General features: G+C 49.0%; 1 protein-coding gene across 12 annotated transcripts in view; it reads left to right on the forward strand.

The window, feature by feature from the left end:
- Nucleotides 1-2,291: 2,291 nt before the first annotated feature.
- The window catches only part of TRAF3IP1 (TRAF3 interacting protein 1), a 43,372-nt gene continuing 26,101 nt past the window's right edge, over nucleotides 2,292-19,562 (forward strand). For 6 of the 12 annotated variants that reach the window (XM_081095835.1, XM_081095839.1, XM_081095840.1 and 3 more), the window contains exons 1-8: nucleotides 2,292-2,534; nucleotides 5,553-5,621; nucleotides 6,014-6,175; nucleotides 7,956-8,096; nucleotides 8,199-8,633; nucleotides 10,907-10,978; nucleotides 11,061-11,225; nucleotides 11,957-12,032. In XM_081095835.1, coding sequence (XP_080951961.1) covers nucleotides 2,412-2,534; nucleotides 5,553-5,621; nucleotides 6,014-6,175; nucleotides 7,956-8,096; nucleotides 8,199-8,633; nucleotides 10,907-10,978; nucleotides 11,061-11,225; nucleotides 11,957-12,032 — 1,243 coding nt within the window. In that variant the 5' untranslated portion in view covers nucleotides 2,292-2,411. Of the gene's footprint in view, nucleotides 2,535-5,552; nucleotides 5,622-6,013; nucleotides 6,176-7,955; nucleotides 8,097-8,198; nucleotides 8,634-10,906; nucleotides 10,979-11,060; nucleotides 11,226-11,956; nucleotides 12,033-16,487; nucleotides 16,584-19,562 lie in introns of all 12 variants that reach the window. The other 6 variants (XM_081095842.1, XM_081095843.1, XM_081095844.1 and 3 more) reach the window with 2 other exon arrangements.

Raw genomic sequence — 19,562 nt, forward strand, 5'->3', positions numbered from 1 at the left:
TGACCCTGGGCCTTGCTTCTTGGTCCTGGTAGTTCCTCAACTAACCTTGTATGGAGAGTCGGAGCTCGCCTGGCTGCTCCCTCCATCCCGCCACCGGACTCGCCGGGCAGCCTTCCTCCCTGTCATGTTAGGGGTGAGTATCGCTACCTCGATAGGCCTCGCGGGGGGGGGTCCTCGGGAACAGTCTGGTCACTGCTCAGGACTTTAATGACAAGCTCCAGTTAGCCCTGGAGTCCACTACTGCTTCTTTAGCTTCCCTACAGCAGCAGATAACATCAATAGCCCAAGTAGCCCTGCAGAACCGGCACGCCTTAGACCTTCTGACTGCAGAAAGAGGAGGAACCTGTATATTCCTTCAGGAAGAATGCTGTTATTACATCAATGAGTCCGGAGTAGTGGAACAAAAGGTACAGACCCTGACTAAGCTGAGTGAAGAACTACATGCAGGACACTTCCAGGACAACTCTCCTTTCAGCTGGTTCCAAAGCCCCTTAGCTACCTGGGTCCTACCCATGATAGGGCCCCTGATTCTCATTTGTGTCTTTTTTCTCCTAGCCCCCTGCCTCCTCAAGTTCATCCGCTCCCGGATCGCGGAGATGTCACGAGTGACTGTGAATCAGCTCCTGCTCCATCCCTACACTCGGCTCCCCTCCGATCTGCCTCTGCCTGACCCTGGCCTTTAAATCCGCTCCCCCTCGTCGCCCATGGTCAGCTGGAAGTAGCTAGAAAGAGTCGCCGTCCCTTATCACCAAAAGGCCGGGATGTTAGGTTGGAGAGAGAGCCCAGGTTCAGATGCATGCAGGCATGTGATGAGATAATGGACTTCCCCTGGAATTTCTCACAGATCAACGTGCCAGACCCCTGAATTCACATACCCCCACACAGATAAGAACTTCGTCCTGAATATTCCGCCCACTCCCCTGCAGCTGAGACTTTTCTCAGTTGAATGTCAAGATGATCCCTGCTGATCCCTGCGATGCAGACTTCCTCAGTTCAGGCCCCCCGCCCTCACCAAACACCTGAATAAAAAGATCCCCCTCCCTCCCTGGAGGCGCGACATTCACTGACCCCACCTTTTGGGTCAGTGGGTCTCGCCCGAGAACGCAAATAAACTTCTCCTTTTTCTTTCTGATTCACTCGGTTCTCTTTGTTCTCTTCGCCGCTTTTCTGGGCCACCTCACAAGATGTATAAGTGCAGGAATGTTCTACATCTTGATCGTGGTGGTGGTAACAAATGTATAGAAGCCTGAACAGTTAAAATGGGTGAATTTTATTGTATGTCAATAAAAATCAAATTTAAATTTTAAGTATAAAAAACACTCCATAAACCTATGGGCAAACTTAAAAAGAATGTCTTGAAGGTAGACAGACACACAATAGAACAAAGGTAGGAATGATAGAAGACTTCTCTACTCTGTAACCTAGAAATCAGTAGAGTAAAATCTTTAAAGTACTGAAAGAAAAAAAAACACGACCCAGAATTCTAAGGTCAGTGGAACCACTTTCAAACGTGAAGGTGCAATAAAGACTTTCAGACAAACAAAAGGTGAGAGAATTCATTGCCAGGTGACCTGTGGAAATAATAAAGGAAGGTTTTCAGACAGGAGGAGCATGACACCAGATGGAAATATTGGTCTTTACAAGGAACAAAGATGATTAAAAACGGTAAAAAAGGAATGTAAACAAAGGTATCCATTAGAAGAACTACAGCCAGACCGCCAAGCTTCCAGGTAGCGAAAAGGGTCTCTGCACCGAGCTTGTGCATGGTGGATGGAGACAGGTGGCAGAACCACCGACACTTGGCACAACCCCGGGCGTGACTTTGCACTGGTTACTGGGCGCCAACGCACAGTTCAATCCTCACCGCCCTGGGAGTGAGGGAGGCTGGCACATACTGTCCCTGCTTTATAGGAACAGAAACGGAGTCTCAGAGAAAACGAGTGACTGTCCTGGCGCAGGAAGCCATGTAACAGACAGGACTGGGCATTTTCTATCCCGTGCGAGCTTAGTCCAGTCTCCTGGGAGTCTGTGAAACAGCCACACAGATCTTGGAGGCTGTGTTGCCGTTAAACATTCCTCGGCGGCCACCTCTAACCCGGGGCGAGCACCCACTACCCGGGACCGTTAGGAGGGTCCAGGGAGAGGGCGCCGTCACTGCAGACAGGGGCGAGCCGGCTTCCGCGCGCAGCGGGGCAGGGGGCGCCGCCCGGTGGCGTCCGTTGCTAAGGCCGTGCTGCCCTGGCGACCGAGTGCCGCGGCTCCGCGCACGCGCAGTGGCGGACTCCGGTGCACTGTGGGATGGAAACCAGAGCGGCGCGTCCGGGCTGGAGCGGGCGGCGGCGGCGGGGCCGGGGCGGCAGGGCGGCGGGGCTGAGACTCGGCGGGCCGGCGGGGGTGCGGGCGACGCCGCCATGAACGCGGCGGTGGTGAAGCGGACGCAGGAGGCTCTGGGGAGGGTGATTCGGAGGCCGCCGCTGACGGAGAAGCTGCTGAGCAAGCCCCCGTTCCGCTACCTGCACGACATCATCACTGAGGTGGGCGCCAGGCCGGGGTCCAGGCCCTGGCGGGATCGGGGGCGCCTGGGTGTGGGCCGGAGTCTGGGCCCAGGTGCGGGTCGGGGCCCAGGTGTAGGTCCGGGAGCAGGGTCCGCCCGAGTGTGGGCCAGGCTGTGGGCCAGGGTCGAGGTGGGGGATCGTCGGCCGGGGTGGGGATGAGGGCTGGCGTCGGGGTCGGGCCTCGCGTGGCTGAGCGCAGCCCCTGCCCGCCGAGCCACGCTTTGACCTGGCCTTGGGCCGGAGGGGCGACCGCGGGCCCAGTTCAGTGGTGCCTGTGCGCCGGGTGCCTCTCCACTCCTGCGCCGCCCCTGTCACCCATCCCCTTGGGCCACCTCTTCCGGGGAGTCCCTGGCCATTTCTTTCCAGCCTGCCCTCGTATGTTAGAGCACATCTTACATTCTACCTGCCAGAGCGGTTTCTGTGATTTTTTCTTCAGTGCCAAGCACGTGGAAGGCGCTCAGAAATCCTGGGAGAAGGAAACGACCCTTTTTTATGGTCCCCTCTACCGCCTGGTTTTCCTCCACAGGGCCCTGCACAGGTTCTCTGCATATCGTACGTTTGGTAAATACCCGTGGGTGAATTTACTGAAGGTGGTTGTAGGGGAGAAGCTATAAAAGAGCACTTTCATATCTGCTGATCAGTGGCACAGCCTGCCTCGGTTGAGTGGTGGTAACTTTTCCCTAGTGGAAGGAAGGTGAATTCCTGAGCCATGGAGACCGTAACTTGTTGACATGTTCCGGGTGAGCTGCCCGGGTGCAGTACACAGAAGGTGCACACAAACATTCCGTTACCTAGAATCTGTCAAGACTCGTGGTAACTCCTGTGAAGACATCCATCTCCATGGTGCACCTGGGGCGGGCATTGAACTCCGGCGTGCTCTGTGGAGTTAGGACTCAGCTTGAACTTGCAGACTTCTAGGGGGTCCTGGTCTCCCCCCTTGCTGGTTCTCAAATGTCATTTATCACTCTTTCCAGCAGGTTGGGCATCTTACTCTTCCACAAACGTTGCTTTACTCATTTCTGCTGTCTTATAATATGTTTATAATATGTGTCTCTGTGTTAAAAAGCCCTAATTGTGCTTAAAACTCTCTGGAATCCCACCCACATACAAAGGGCTGTCTGGCCTCTTCCTCCTCCTGCAGCCCTGGACGATGTGTGGGGAAGGGAACCAGCCATGTGTTTCATCACCTCCAACTTGTGAAGCAGGCAGGTAGCGTCTTCTAACCCAGGAGGGTACAAGTCAGTCCCCAGGATGGGAGCCTGGCTGACTATAGCCTCACGCTTTATCTTCTGTGTTAGTCCTGTCTGCCCACTGAAACGGAGAGTCTGGAAGGGAGGTGGGGGCATGCCTCCTCCCCTGGGTCTTGGCGTGTCGTTGGGCAGACGCATTGGAAAGCATTTTCAGATAACAGGTGCAGAGCCTTGTATGAAAATTCTTTACTGCCCCTGAGTATTATAGTTAAGTCATCTCTGAGTATCTTAGCTACAGCTAAACTAACTTTGCCTCTTTCATAAATCAAATAATTGATCTTGTGATGTTAATGTGTCTTGTCACTTAAAATTATTGCTTACAATTTTAACTGCCCGCTAACTGGGAAAACCTCAAAAGAGACAAAAGTTTCCAGGAATACGAAGTACAGGGTACTCTTTTTTAAAAAAATATATTTTTATTGATTTCAGAGAAGAAGGGAGAGGGACAGAGAAAGAGAGGAACATCATTGATGAGAAAGAATCATTGATCATTGATCAGCTGCCTCCTGCACACCCCCTACTGGGGATAGAGCCTGCACCTGGGCATATGCCCCTGTCCAGAATCAAACCCGGAATCCTTGAGTCCGCAGGCCAGCACTCTATCCACTGAGCTAAACCGGCTAGGGCCAGGATACTCTTAATGTTCTACCTGTTTTCTCAGGAAAAATAATGGCACAGCTCTTACATAGTTTGATGAGGAATAAATGCTTAATCAGTAGCCTGCTGAAGCTGGGTCTCAGAGAAGCAGTTGACTTTAGCATGGGACTGTTCTGTTTTATTTTGTTTTGTTTTTAAACATGTCTTCCAGTAGTAAATATGCTTTATATCCACCTGAAATGCACACAGATAGATGTATTTATACTTACTATATAAAAACACAGTCTGATTTTTTTTGTTTCACTAAAATAATGCTATTGCTATCCACTGTGTTGATTTTATAGTAACCGACCACATTTTGAGAAAAGCTGGTCTTGGAGAACCCAGGGTCCTGGCTGTGTGTGGGGAGGAGGAGGACCAGAAAAGCTCGTGTTCGGGGTCATGGGGAGGTGCCGGTTGACTGAGGGAGAGGACAGAGGTGATGGGGCACGGAGCACCCTCTGTCCCAGGAAGTGAGGGACACAGTGAAGGAGAAAGACCTTCCACCTAGTTTCAGAAACCCAGGCTGAGCGGTTCCTCTTCTTTCTGGAATCCATTCTTTCCACTGGGCCTGAGTGACCCTTGTAAGATGTTGTCTCCTGCTTTTGAACCTCCCAGGGCCTCCTTGTGGTCCTTAGGCTAAGTCCCTATTCCTGAATGGCTTCAGAGGCCATCGGGGTCAGGCCCCTGCCTGACTCTGGCCTCAGGCTGCGATTTTCTTGGTCTGGACCTTTCCAGAGCTGTTCGCTTAGACTGGCACGTGCTTCCTCAAAACCCCCTCCCCCAACTCTTCTCCTGTATGCCTCTGGTCTCAGTTTAGGTCTGACTGATGTCTTCTGGGAGGTATTCCTTGACACCCTCACCCCTCCGGAGTTTGGATGGGTACTGTTCCCCTCTTCCCTTACCACCCCATAAGACTCTCTGATGTTTACCTGTTCCCACAGTTAGGCTGGTTTCTCCTGGTCAAGGCCTCACGCATGATAGACTTGTGTTTGTGGGGTGAGTACGTGAATTAGATCTTGGGTGCAGACAGATTCGGGGTTCAATGAATGAGGCTGATGAAGAGGCTGCCCTGTGGGGTGCTGATCATGTTTTACTTTATCTTTTGAAGGTGATTCGGATGACTGGCTTCATGAAGGGCCTGTACACGGAGGCCGAGATGAAGTCAGATAATGTGAAGGTAGGTTTGAGGGGTGCCTTAATGAATGGTTTGTTTTTTTTATAAGCTGTGTACCTTGGTGTGTGTCATTTATATGCTGATTATGGTTGGATAATTTGTGAATTGCTGTGTACTCTTTTTCATTTCATTTTCTCATTTTTGGCAACTGTATTCATGCTAATTTTATTCACTGAGAAATGGGATTAGTGTTGCAAAGGTTAGTGCTAGCACATCAACTAATATTAAAAGCTTTATTGAATTTTTTTGTTTTGTTATAGAGGGTCAGTATTTTTCAATTGACATCTAAAAATAGCTTTTTATGCAAACAGGAACTGTGCCTACCGAACATACTAAAGGTAACACAAACCATTTGAAGTATTTTATTATTTGTATTTTAAATGAAAATCTTTCAGGATAAAGATGCAAAAATTAGCTTCCTTCAGAAGGCCATAGACGTGGTTGCGATGGTCTCGGGAGAGCCATTGTCGGCGAAGCCAGCCCGGATCGTGGCGGGGCACGAGCCCGAGAGAACAAACGAGCTGCTCCAGAGAATTGGGAAGTGCTGCCTCAGCAAGGTAATGCTGCAGCCGGGCCCTTCAAACTCACCAGCACGAGAGCAGCGATTACAGAAGGAGTTTTGGGTGATGTGTGTTGGACGCTGCACTTTGAATCTGATCCCACCTAATCTGGAACCTCGGAGTTACATGGGAGTAACTTAAAACTGTGTAATGAAACAGAGACCCAGGTTCCACAGGCTTTCAGTGTAAAATTGGGACTCACAGGCCCTCGGCTCCTGGGGCCGGTGGCCTGAGGCTGTGTGCCCAGGCTTCCTGGCCTTGTCCTCCTCCTTTCGGGGCCCCTTTCAGGGCAGGTGACTGTTTCCAAGTGGGGCCCAGATACATGGAGGAACTCCTTTTCTTACTTGGGGCTCATGGAAGTCCCAGTTCTCTGCTTGCCTTCCCAGCCTCTGGTGTCGCTTCCTTCCCTCCTTTCTTCCCTATTGCCCCTCCCCTCTCCTGGTTGTTGTTTGCAGAGCTGTGCTGCCTTCAGAGAAACCCTGTTTCAATTGTACAGGGACTGGAATTGTTACTTCCTGAGGTCCTCACTATGGCCTGGAAGCATGGCCTCTGGTTAGGTGCAACCTGGTCCTGTTTGCTGAGAAGATGGAGAAGGTCATCCCCAGGGCCTGCCTTCTTTGTGGGAGCTGGGTAGCCCCCCAGGGGAGTGGGGTTGGACCTTTATGAAGGGCTAGCTAATAAAGCCCTTTGTGTACCTGGTGGGTTATGGGCTGGGGGCTAACCTTCATTGTTGCTGATAGCAGCAGTGGTGGCTACTAGGAGGCCTCAGGAGAGCCTCTCTGGTCTGTGTCCAACTCACAGGCTTGGAGATGCAGAAGCTGAGTTTGCCAGTGCGGGTGGTGGGGAGAGAGAATGTTTCTGTCCCCAATCCCCACCCCACATCCTTCATGTTGCTTCTCTTTCTAGAAAGCAAATCTGACTCCTGTCTTCCCTGCTGAATCCTTTGAGGCTTCCTGTTGCCTGGGTGTGTGTGCGTGTGTGTGTGTGTGTATGCGTGTGCACGCATAGACAGCTCTGTGATGTGGCTCATAAGGCCCAGAGAGACCTGCTGCTATTCCCCGTCCTCCAGTTCTATCTTGTCTACTGCACCTGTGCCTGCCCTGAGGTTTCCTGCCCTGGGTGTTCTCCCGCCTCCCAGTTTCATCTGGCAGCAAAGCGGGACCCCTAGCCTTTCCTCCTCCCAGGCTGGCTTGTGTTTCCATAGCACACACATAAGCACAGCCGTTTAACCATTGTAGTTAGCCATGTCTCCCAGGACATCCCTTAGTATGCGGTATATCCTCCAGGACAGCGGTGGCCAACCTTTAGGACCTCACGGACCACCGGTTGGCAACCACTGCTCCAGTAGATCCTCGCCCCGGGTCTAGTGCCTCCTGTGGAGAGAGTGCGGGAGTGTGAGGTGTGCCCAGGCTCTGGCCGGTGGGCGGGGTGCTGCAGAGGGATTCTCTCATTTCCTTCCTTCAGGCCTTTAATGCTGGGTGTCTGTGACCCTGTAGGGACTGGGAGGCATTCATGGAGTTGTCCTGGAACAGTGTGTCCACACTTCAAGCACGATTCATTGGGCTCGGGTGGGTTCTGCTGTCCACACTGCAGTGCTGCTAGTGTACTGCCAGCAGGTGGCGTACTTTGTGGCGACAGCACTTCCTCTTCACCTCTTATCCTTCGAATCTCACTGATAGACGAGGAATCTGTAATGAGCTGCCTTTGAGTTCATGTTTGTCACGTGTGCTAATCCCAATTTCACCCGCATTTCATTTCCTCCCGTTGGGACAACAAGCTGTCCAGCGATGATGCGGTGAAGAGAGTGCTAGCTGGAGAGAAGGACGTGAAGGGAAGGGCCTCACTGACGTCGAAACCTCAAGAACCGGACAACAGGAATGTGAGGGAAGAGGAGCCCAGGGTTCCTAAAGATGAAGAGGTGATTCCGAGGCGACATATTGGGGCATGAGACAGCGAGTCTTTTTGTAGGTCAGGCAATGACATCTGTAAATGAGCTTGTTATTTGACTTCTTTTCTCCAGGGCAGAAAAAATTCTGAAATAAATGAGAGAAGTACAAGCAGAGATCGCAAACAAAAAGAAGAATTGAGAGAAGAAAGCAAACAGAGGGAAAAAGAAAGGGACAAGGAGAAGACCAAGGAGAATGACCGTGATCGGCATAAAGACTCTGAGAGAGACAAGGCCCGCGAAGGGGAGAGAGAGAGGGCCAGGGCCAGGGCCAGGCCCGACAGGGACAGAGACAGAGGCAACAGGGACCGCGACAAGGATGTGGACCGTGCGCGCGAGAGGAGAAACGAGGGAGGAAAAGAAAAGGAGCGGTGGAAAGACAGGGAGAAGGAGCGCGAGCGAGACAAGGGCAGGGACAGGGATAGGGACAGGCGGAGGGTGAAAAACGGGGAGCATGCCCGGGACCCCGTCAAGGAAAAGAGCCGAGAGCATGATAAGCCGGAGAAGAAGGTAAAGTCCTCTTTGAAAGTGTGAGCCTCTAACTTAGAGTTTGTGGTGTTCTCTGAAATGATTTTTGTCTTCATTAGAATGTGACTAGGAAACTGATTTTTTAATTGCCAATTTAAAATTAAGAGGGTCTTGGATTCTCAGTAGAAACTGGGAGAGATGCCAGTTTTTTGCAGGTGGTTTCAGATTTGCTCTGTGCTGTGAGTGGTGTTTGGGTGTTTTTCTGAAGTCTGTGGAACGGCCGGGACCCAGCGTTGTGATTAGTGTGCACAGGCTGGCTCAGTGGTGTGTGGGCCTAGGAGCCTGGTTGTGGCTGCATTCATTAAGGATTATGGCTACTTCCTGAGTCTTGTAGGTATTAGTGGGCAAGTACAGTAAGTCCTTGGTTTCTGTATTTCTTGTTTAGTTAAATGTTCAGATAAATTTAGGATTGACCAGAAAATTAGTTTGGTTTCAGTGTTTTCTGAATGTACAAGTTGCTTTGGGTTCCCTATGGATGGTATAGGTGTCCTGTCAGGCTAGTGTTCCAGCTGTCTGTTCTCCTGGGGGCATCATGTGGTTCTAGAGTGTTCTGGGAAGAAGGTTGTGGGGGTCTTCTGGCCTCTAGCTGCTAGAAAGGAGGGACCCAAGGTCTAGAAAGGTTCAAGGTCAGTTCAAGGTGGTGAGGGGCGAGGCCTGAGCTGTGCTGCCTCCAGGGACAGCCCTCTGGTTTTGTAGCATGGTACCTCAGGGTGCTGCACAGGGGGCCCAGGGGTAGATGGGCCTGGCTCTGCGGAAGGCCTGGGCACTGCACATAGGTTTGGTTAGTAATTGAGTTGTGATCTACTGGGAGCCTTGGGGTCCCCATGGGCCCTGGAGTAATATAACCTATGGCAGGTGTCATGAAAACCAGGGTCACCGCAAGAGTCTGAGAAATACAAAGACATTCCCCATGTTCTCTCACGCATCGATGCTCTCTCTCTCTCTCTGTCTCTTTCTCTCTCTCCCTTCCTCTTTTCCTCCCTTCCATTCCCTCCCCCTCCCTCCCTCTCTCTCTTCTTCTCTCTGAGATCAGTTAAAAAAGAGAATGTTTAAAAAAAAAAAAAAGACATCCCCCATGTTTTGCTCTTTCCAGAGGTCTAAGAAGTTTGTCACCAACCTGCTTTTTCTGAGGCGCTGGCACATTCTGGTGTGTTTTACTGTGCGCTAGGCAGCGAAGTGAATGGCCAGTGCTCCCACCTGTTCTGTTCACTACACTTGCTGGTGCTGTGACGAGGTTTTGATGGAGAGACAATTCTAAAGAGCGGTTTTGCGGGTGGATATGTGGCACCTATTGGAGCCAAGTAAGAGCAGTGGTTTTGTGTAAATGTATGTGAGACCAGGGAGAAGGCACTGTTCCTGCTTGGAGCTGGGCCGCCAGAGAGAGACAGACAGACAACAGTCCCGACTTCTGTATGTAACTGGTAGCTTAGGAGGTGGGAGTTGCCTCCCTTCGACTTCTGTCCAGCTTAGATGGCATTCTCAGCCTCCCTCTGGGGTTTGTGAGGAAAAGGTGAAATGGTGGATGTGAAGTGCTCTGAGAAGTCACAGTGACATGTGTGGGGGTGAAGGACCCAGGCCATCTGTGGGCGTGACACCCTGTCTCCTCTGAGGAGACAGCTGGGTGCACCTGGGCTGGGGGCGCCCCGAGCAGGGTCATTATGGCCAGTGCCGTCTGTCCCGTCAGGACTAAGTGATGAGGACATTTAGTCGTCGAAATGCTGACGAGGCATAATGCCCTCTGACTTCACAGAGGAACCTCAGTGATTGTATCTCCTCTCCCAGTACGAGATGTGTCTTCCAGGGAATTTGATTCAAGGTGCGAGGTGGTTTTCACAGTTTCCCTGCAATTTGTCTAAAGAGGGCTTTCCTGGCGCACAATCTGGAGCCTCCCTTTGAGGGTGCCTGGCTCTCAGAGCCGGGGCGGGAGCGGGCCACTCTCCCCCACGGCCGGGTCCCTGTCTCTCACTAGGATGTGCCCGAGAGGTTTGGCCTGGCGCCAGGAGACACTGTCCTGCAGTTTCCCCGAGAGGCACTGCCCTGAGTGTGCTTCCCCTGCTCTGCCCCATGTGGGAGTGGTCTGGATGGTCTTTTGGGATCCAAGCAGCTAACAGCCACAGGGGTCCGATGTGCAGTGGGACACGGGGAATGGTTATCTCACTGTTGTCAGCAAGAAGCATCTTGCATTTGGATGTCATTTTAGATGTAGTGAATTTGAATAATTATAGAATTTGAAGAAAAACACTTTTTTTTTATAGTCATCAAGCTCCGGGGAGATATCTAAAAAGTTGTCCGATGGATCTTTTAAAGACTCCAAAGCTGAAACAGAGGTAAGCTTTTAAAAATAACTTTAAGAGACGCAAAGCTGTGGCTGTGTGGAAATAGTAACTGCTGTGCCGGGGCCTCTCCTAGCCACAAGACGGGAGGAGCGCGCAGCGTGGGCTGCAGGCTGGAGGGCCCTGTTCAGCTTGTCGTAGGAGCGATGATTTGAGTGGCTTACTGCCTGGACACACAGCTGGGGAGTGCAATCCTCCGGTCTCCTGTGTGGACCCCTGGGCTTCCTTAAAGCTTCATTTGGCAAGTGCTATGTGTGGTGTACAAAGGGACAAGGTAGTCATTTGGGAGAGGGGGAGGTGGCACTTTGGATGAGTCTGGGAGAGGACTAGTCACCAGGCAGACAGGGAGACAGAGGCCAAGCTCTGCGGGGCTGTGTGGGACCCTGCAGCGTCTCCAGTGGCAGGGGGTGGTTGAGGCTGGGCCCTTCCTCTCCACGTGGGCCATCCTAGGGAGGTCAGACTTCCCAGCTCTCACAATCTAACTTGCTTTCAGAGAGCGCCCCCAGGCAGCTACAGGAAAGAGGGACGAGGGGTGGGACTGAGGTTGGGAGGCCAGTTAGGAGGTCAGTTAGGAGGCCGTCATGGCTGGTTGAGGGAGGTTGCAAGGCAGGAACTGCCAGTGGTGGGAGGGGTGGGGTGAGCTGTTTTCTCTGACCTGGGCTCACAGTTGTCTACGGATGCGTGATCAAGTGTATAGCCATAGCGGTTGAATAAGGTGTGGTTGGCAAGTTTCTGGCCTGCTCAGGGCTGTACAGAAGACAGGATCCTAAATCTAGAGCGAGAGCGGGCTCAGCCTCCCTCTGCCTCCTCAGGCCTGGAGTGCTTTCAGTGCACCTAGTTGGTGTCAGTCCCTCTAAAGAGTATGGATGGCCTTGTTCTGTGTCCTGTTCTTCCTCGAGCGGAGCTTGGATCATAAATCTGCTCGTGAGTCTCTGAGGGATGCATCAATTAATTTTTTTTATTCTCTTTAAGACGGAGGTTTCCAGTAGAGCACCCAGGTCAATGGCAACAAAGACTTCAAAACGGCGATCTAAAACCTCATTGGAAGGTACAGCAAACTGTATCATATAAGTGCCTAAACATGTGGAGAGTCATTTCTTTGCCTTAATCACAGTATCTATGGGAAAACACTCCTGTGGCTTGAAAGCAGTTCTGCCATTGTGGGGATGAACAAAGACTGGGAAAGTGATGAAGATATGTGGCTCTTACACACATACATGAGCTCATGACACTGGAGCAGAGAGCACCTCCTTACTGGAGATCACACCTAGAAGATGTGATCCAATTTTAATTCTCTGGAAATATGTACCAGTCATCCATGTTTCAGCGACTCTTACCTTTGTATGATTGGCTGCATTTAATCCTGATGCAGGAGGGACAGCAAGAGCCTCCTGTTCTCAGGCAGATGGTCCCTGTGCGTTTAAAACAGCAGAAGCTATCTCTGGGAAGCTGCAGGGAACAGGCCTAGCCTGGGTTTGCCGAAGGATAGACTCATATGACAGAAATAACTAGGTGGGGAGAGAGCGAGCCAGTGCAGGGAAGTGCTGTTGAAGGCTTTCAGTTCAGTATAAGGTTACTTTTCCTAAGTTGTGGAAGTAAAGAAGTGAGGCAAGGATGTCATCTTTGAAATTTTTCACTTAGAAATGAAGCTTGGGTGTTTGTTTTGCGTTTTTTGGACATGGAATCGTCCATCCCCTTTAACCATAACATGTAATACTTAATGAACGTCTGTGTGGGATGGGTTCCCGGAAGGGTAAGCGCTGGCACGAAGCTTTTAGCTGCGGGGACCTGCCGTGCCCTCTGCCCCCTCCTGCTCCAGGGCTTCAGAGGCTCGCTGTCTCCCTGGGCTTCCTAGTGAAACTGCATCCTCTGTGGGCCAGTAATTCTCATCGACTTCCTCATTTGTCTGTTCTTCCCTTTGCCTGATTCCTGATTACTCTCCTCAGAGCCTCAGTCTTAATTTGCATAACTTCCCTGTACATGAGGGACATCTGCCAATTTTTAAAAAAGTGTTTGTTTTTTACATTTTTTAAAGTTCATTTCTATTAATTATGTTTGATTTCTGACTTGCCCAAGTGTTTAATTTGTTTGCATTGGAAGCTGCCAGTCTTTTTTTTCTTTTTGTCCAGAGATTTGAGAGATGAAGACTTTGTCTTTTGTCATACATTATTATCATTAATTGTTTTAGCTATTTCTTACTTTAATTCAGGGGTCCTCAAACTTTTTAAACAGGGGGCCAGTTCACTGTCCCTCAGACCGTTGGAGTGCGGACTATAGTTTTAAAAAAAAAACTATGAACAAATTCCTATGCACACTGCACATATCTTATCTTGAAGTAAAAAAACAAAATGGGAACAAATACAATATTTGTATTTGCATGTGGCCCGCGGGCCGTAGTTTGAGGACCCCTGCTTTAATTTATGGTGGAAGGTGAGGTTTCAGAGTCTTTCTTTCTTTCTTTCTTTCTTTCTTTCTTTCTTTCTTTCTTTCTCTCTTTCTTCTTTTCTTTTCTTTTCTTTTCTTTTCTTTTCTTTCCTTTCCTTTTCTTTTCTTTCCTTTCTTTTCCTTTCCTTTCCTTTCCTTTCCTTTTCTTTTCTTTCTTTTTTTTTTTTTTCCAGAATAACTCAGCAGTATTCCAGGATCACTTACTAGTGATTTTCCTTCCCTCTGCTCTCTGGTCTCCCTACATGCCTTTTTAAACTTCCACTGTTTTACTACTGGTTTCCTATCATTGTTCTTTAAAACAGCTTTCAGCCCTTTTGTCTACTCTTCCAGATGTATTTTTAAATCACTTGATGAGTCAAAGAATCCCATGACCCAGAAACAAAACTACCTTAACTTCCCTGGATTTAGTTGGATATGTGTTAAACTCAGGCTTCATTATGTGGGGAAGATTGGATACCTCTAATTTGGAGTTATGCAGGCGTCTCCTTCCTCCCAAGATGTGTGTGCATGTGTGTCTGTGAGTCAAGGTTTATTTGATCATTCGTTTTGTTTTTAGTTTTTTGGAAGTGGAATCTTTCTTCCCCTCATCATTTTTAGTGATTATTGTTAGAATGTAGATGCTTTATTGATTGTTGCAGTTGTATCCTAAATCAAGTCTTGTCATAGTTCTTCTGTTGACTTTTTGGGTTTTCGGAGCTGACAGTCATATTGAGTGCTTTTCTTTTCTGTGTCTGAATTCATGGGCGAGCTTGCACTATAGAGTTCCTTTAGCAGCGGTTCTCAACCTGTGGGTCGCGACCCCTTTGGGGGTCGAATGACCCTTTCACAGGGGTTGCCTAAGACCATTGGAAAACACATATATAATTACATACTGTTTTTGTGATTAATCATTATGCTTTAATTATGTTCAATTTGTAACAATGAAAATACATCCTGCATATCAGATATTTACATTACGATTCATAACAGTAGCAAAATTACAGTTATGAAGTAGCAACGAAAATAATTTTATGGTTGGGGGTCACCACAACCTTAGGAACTGTATTAAAGGGTCGCGGCATTGGGAACGTTGAGAACCACTGCTTTAGAGGTTCTTTAACACATTCAACTGTCGGAGGTTTGCAAGCTATGTGGAATTACTGAGCTGTCAGCAAATTGGTGGACTCTCTTCTTTCTTGCCTGCTAGCCGGGGCACTGACCTCATGTGGATCCTCACCCAGCAAAGCGGGCACTCCCCCCTGACACTGACTTGTTGGCATGAGAGCATCGGGAAAAGGGCATGAGGCCCAGGAACTCTGTTCAGCTTGAAAGATAAGCCTGTATGTACTGGGGTGTGAGGTGTTATGCTGTTGGACACATAGAATCGTAAAGCCATTCTAGAACCCATATAGAATCCAGAAAACATTCTGCATGAGAAGATAACTTTTGCCTGTTCTTAAATAGTACATTATAGCACATCTAGTCACTTTGAGTTGGTGAGTGCATTTAAATTTCATTTGATAACTGCAGCATTACAAATTCAGTTTAGTACATATTTTCATTGTATAATTTCATGTTAGGAAGAAGGGGCTTAGAACAAGTGAACCTAGTCTTCCCTCTGACAAAGAACGTACCCCTCCTGCAGGAAAGCTAAGAAGGAGCATGGAAAACCTGGGCTGCCCTGCCCGACGGAGGCTGTGCAGGATGTTTGAGAGCCGGCCCCTTAGCCACCTGTCCTCTGCTTCCTATTATTATGGACCAGGTGGAGCTCGGTGGGTGGTCAGCAAAGGTTCCACCTGGGGCCTGGGCTCTAGACACCGCCTGTGGAGCAGAGCAGGACACATGTGCCCCGCTCGCCGAGCTGCAGGGCTGCGAGGATTTCCTGCCATGAGTCTGTCCCAGGCGAGTGTGTGCATTGGAGCCTTTGTTTCTTCATTCGGCAAATGTCTGTGGACAGTGATCGAGAGGGAGAAGACAGGTAGCCAGGAGAACACAGCATGCATACATTCATGTTAGTTAGCCAGGAGACTTGGAGGGAAGTGGAGGAGTGGGTAAGGTTGGGCGGTGTGCAGGCAGGGAGGGCCTCTGGGGAGGGGACATCCGGACAGAGCTGGCTGGGGTGAAGGAGGACCTGTAGGTGTCCAGGAACGGGCAGAAGCTCTGAGCTGGGCACAGGCTTGCCTGTTTGAGTGACAGGAAGCAGGTCCTGAGGCTGGAGCTGAGAGAGGATGTGATGGGAGGAGGGGCTCACGAGTGGGCGGCCTGAGTTGCGGGACCACATTGCAGAGTTCCTAGGGATGAGGAGGATAGGGACATGATTTGACTTCTGTTTTAGAAGCACCTCCTTTTAAAACTGTAGAGGGGCGACCATAGAGGCAGGGGAGCAGTCAGGAAGCAGTGTCCAGGTGAGGGACCTTGCTGTGGGACCCAAGTGTCACTGGTGAGAACAGACTGGGGGTGGGGTGCAGGTACACGTGCCGATGGGTTGGATGGCGTTTGTTAGAAAGGAGAGGAATCAAAGGTAAGGTCCATTTGGGGAGGGTCTTGGCATTACGGAAGTGGGAAGGCTTTGGAAGAAGTTGGGTGAGGAATGGTGGCATTGGCAGGCATTTTGTTTCAGAGACACCTGTGACACAACCAGATAGGGGTGTTGAGACAGTGGTCAGGTGTATAGGCCTGGAGTTCAGGGACAGAGTTGGAGAACCTGAAGGTGAAAACGAAGAGTTGGGAATTTGTAGCAGGCAGTTGATCTTTCTCACTCGGGCCATCTTGTGATCATCAGTCTGGGAGGGTACGTAGGTAACATGCTCTGGGCCACCCAGCTGCACAGGCCCGGAGAGCAGGAGGCAGCTCTGGCAGGGGGCACAGAAGTTGGAGGAAAGTTTAGAGACTGGGTGTCCTGAAAGCCAAGGGGAGGCACTTCAGGAGGGGGTGTCTTGTTGAATGCTTTTTAGAGGGGCGTCCCGTGGAGGCCGAGACTGTTAGTGACCTTGGCATTGGCCCCTGTGAATGCCGGCTGAAGCAATCAACTCAAAGGCCTTGGCAACACGGTGCTCTCTCGTTGACTACTTTATGTCAGGAGGGAAGGAGGGTCGTGTTTCAGCTAACATTTTAGGCCCCATAGTGTCTGGATTAAATAATGAACCAGATCAGGAAACTACAGATTCAGAAATAGATAAGAAAAATAAACTCTTTAGTTTAAATTTCTAACCACTTTGGTATGAAATAGTTATATCTTAATGTAGGTATAAATTATTATTATTTTTATTCTAACTACTTTGATGTTCATTGTAATGTCCTGAAGGTCAGAAATGAGTTGCTATTCTGTTTACTTTAACTTGCTATGTTAGATGATAAAGATGAATAACAGTTTTTCCATGCCCTTTTTTGTACAACTTAATTTTTTTATGGTGGTTAATCCTCACCTGAGGATATTTTTCCCATTGATTTTTTTTGAATATTTTTTTTATTGACTTCAAAGAGGAAGGGAAAAGGAGAGAGAAATAGAAACATCAGTGACGAGAGAGAATCATTGATTGGCTGCTTCCTGCATGCCCCCTACTGGGGATCGAGCCTGCAACTTGGGCTTGTGCCCTGGCTGGGAATTGAACCGTGACCTCCTGGTTCATAGGTAGAAGCTGAACCACCGAGCCATGCTGGCAGGGCTTTCATTGATTTTTTAGAGTGGAAGAGAGGGAGGAAAGGGGGGAAAGAGAGAGAGAGAGAAAGGAACACTGATGCAAGAGAGACACATCAATTGGTTGTCTCCCACATGTGCCCCGACCAAGGCCTGGGATTGAACCTGCAACCCAGGTACGCGCCCTTGACCAAGAATTGAACCTGAGACCCTTCGGTGCACAGGCCGACGCTCTCACCACTGAGAAACACTGGCCAGGGCAGTACAACTTATTTTTGCATCTAAACCAGTGATTTACAATGTGGGGCACATGCCTCACAGGGAGGCAGTTTGATTTTTTAGGGGGGGCAATTCTAGACTGAGATATTAACAGTGAATTTTTTGCATTTCTTATGGTTCTAGGGGCCTCATATACAGTATATAAATATATAATGTGACATATTTATGCATTTCAGTTCTCTATTGTATGTTTTGAATATTTGTTATTTTTTCATATCACTTCATATTATTATTATTATTTTTAACAATTTCATGGATGCCATGTTCTTTGGAAGCTTGTTTGGACCAAGTTAATGGTCTTTAGGCTTCCCCCATGTGAATAGGAGTTCACTTTTTGAATAATAAGAATTATATGTCACAGGTAGGGGGTGTAATCTGGATTTTAAAGATGCTTAGATGGGGCAGAGCCAAAAAAAAGGTTGGGAATCACTGATCTAAACCAAAATGCTGTCTTCATCTTGCTGTTGGGATTTTACAAAATGATGTGGGTGTTAGAAAAATCATCTTCCAGGTTTCCATACTTTTCCACTCTGTTCTAGAAAATGCCCACAGGGAAGACTGGGAAGTGCTTGCTGTGGGCACTTGGGGAGCTGTTCTGTGGCTTGCCTTTCTTTTTCTGTTTGAGGTCGGCAGTGTGACGTGGGCACGGAGCCTCGCCTGCTGATAAGGAGCAATTAGATGTATGAATTTGAAATTCAAATGGGATGATGTTAATTAAATACCAGCAATTGTAGCCTTCTGTGATGTTAAAGTAAATTTTTCAGAAATACTAGAATTCTTTAGTGTCATTGAAGGGAAAAAAGAGTGTAAATCTGACTGTAGGGAAAAATAAAAATTTTTAGGCTGAACTTACCTTATATCTCTGACTTTTAAAATGTTGTACCTGTGGCTGGAAGCATGATAGGCATGTCTTTCCTACCATGTGTTTCCCCCTAAGATAAGAACCACATTTCTGAAAGTTGTGTGTCTGCAGCCCTGCTCCAGTGGGGTCCCCAGGCCCTGCGTGAGGTGGCCTTGCTGTTTGTTCCAAGTGGGTCAGCTCTGTGTTTTATCTGGGTCTCCAGCACTGCGGGACGACTGAACAAAGGGCACTGACTGAACTGGAGCAGGATGACTCCTTACAATGAAAACGCTCTCACAAAGGGCCCACGTGCTGCAGTGCAGTCGCTTCTTGGGGTGGTGCATTTATGTCATCTTTGCGGGAGCTTCTCTGGGTCCAGGCGGGAGCTCCCAGGCAGTCCCTGGGCCAAAGGAGAGGGGTGGGGCATGGAGTGGCCGGTGTAGTCCCAGGCCTTGGGAATAATTCCACCCCCCAACCCCTGCAAGCCCATGGATCCTCCTTTCATTGGCACGTGGGTCAAAGTGAATGAGATGATATCCACAAGGTGGCTGGCCTGTCTCAGGCATGCCATACCACTCTGCTCCTTACACACACGTTAGTTTACTGAGAGCCCCTGGTGCCCATGTTGTGCCAACCCACCGAGGCCCTGCTGCCCTGTGCCCAATGCCAGATGGCTGGCTTTGTGTTGTCAGGGATAGCAGGAGAGTTCATGTTTTTGTTGTTATCATTTGCTTTTTCAGGTGGATTAAAGAATCCCACAAGGAATTTTTCCATTTAATTTTAAAGTGTGAACTGTTTCTCCCCCTCCTGAGACTGTGGTGCAGGCTGCCTGCTCAGCCTGCTCTCTTTACTGCGGTTTGACAGTCCCAGCCTTCCGGAACAGGAAGCCGTCCGTGCCTTTACTTTGCTTGAGTCCCTCATTTAATTTTGTTTTATTGTTTAAATTTTCTTACTGTGAAAGATACAGAAGTAGAGCGATTAGAATGATTAAGACCCATATATCTCTCACCTAGATCCATCAAGATGACATTTGGTCATATTTGCTTCATTAGTAGCTGTGTAATTTTATTTATTTTTAATTCTTTATTGCCGAAAGTATTACATATGTCTCCCTTACTCCCCCATTGACTTCCTCCAGCCCACGCCCCCCCAACCCCGGCCCAGGTTCTCCCCCCGTGCATATATGCATAGCCTCATTTGTGTCCATGGGTTATACATATATGCATGTAAGGTCCCATCCTCCACCTTTTCTCCAAGATTCCACACTCTGTTCCATGCTTCCATGTTTCTGGATCCACTCCGTTCATCAGTTAATTTTGTTACTTAGATTCTACATATGAGTAAGATCATGTGATACTTTTCTTTCTCTGACTGACTTATTTCACTTAGCATGATAC

This window comes from Myotis nattereri (genome assembly GCF_964212035.1).
Source record: "Myotis nattereri genome assembly, chromosome: 7".
NCBI lineage: Eukaryota > Metazoa > Chordata > Mammalia > Chiroptera > Vespertilionidae > Myotis > Myotis nattereri.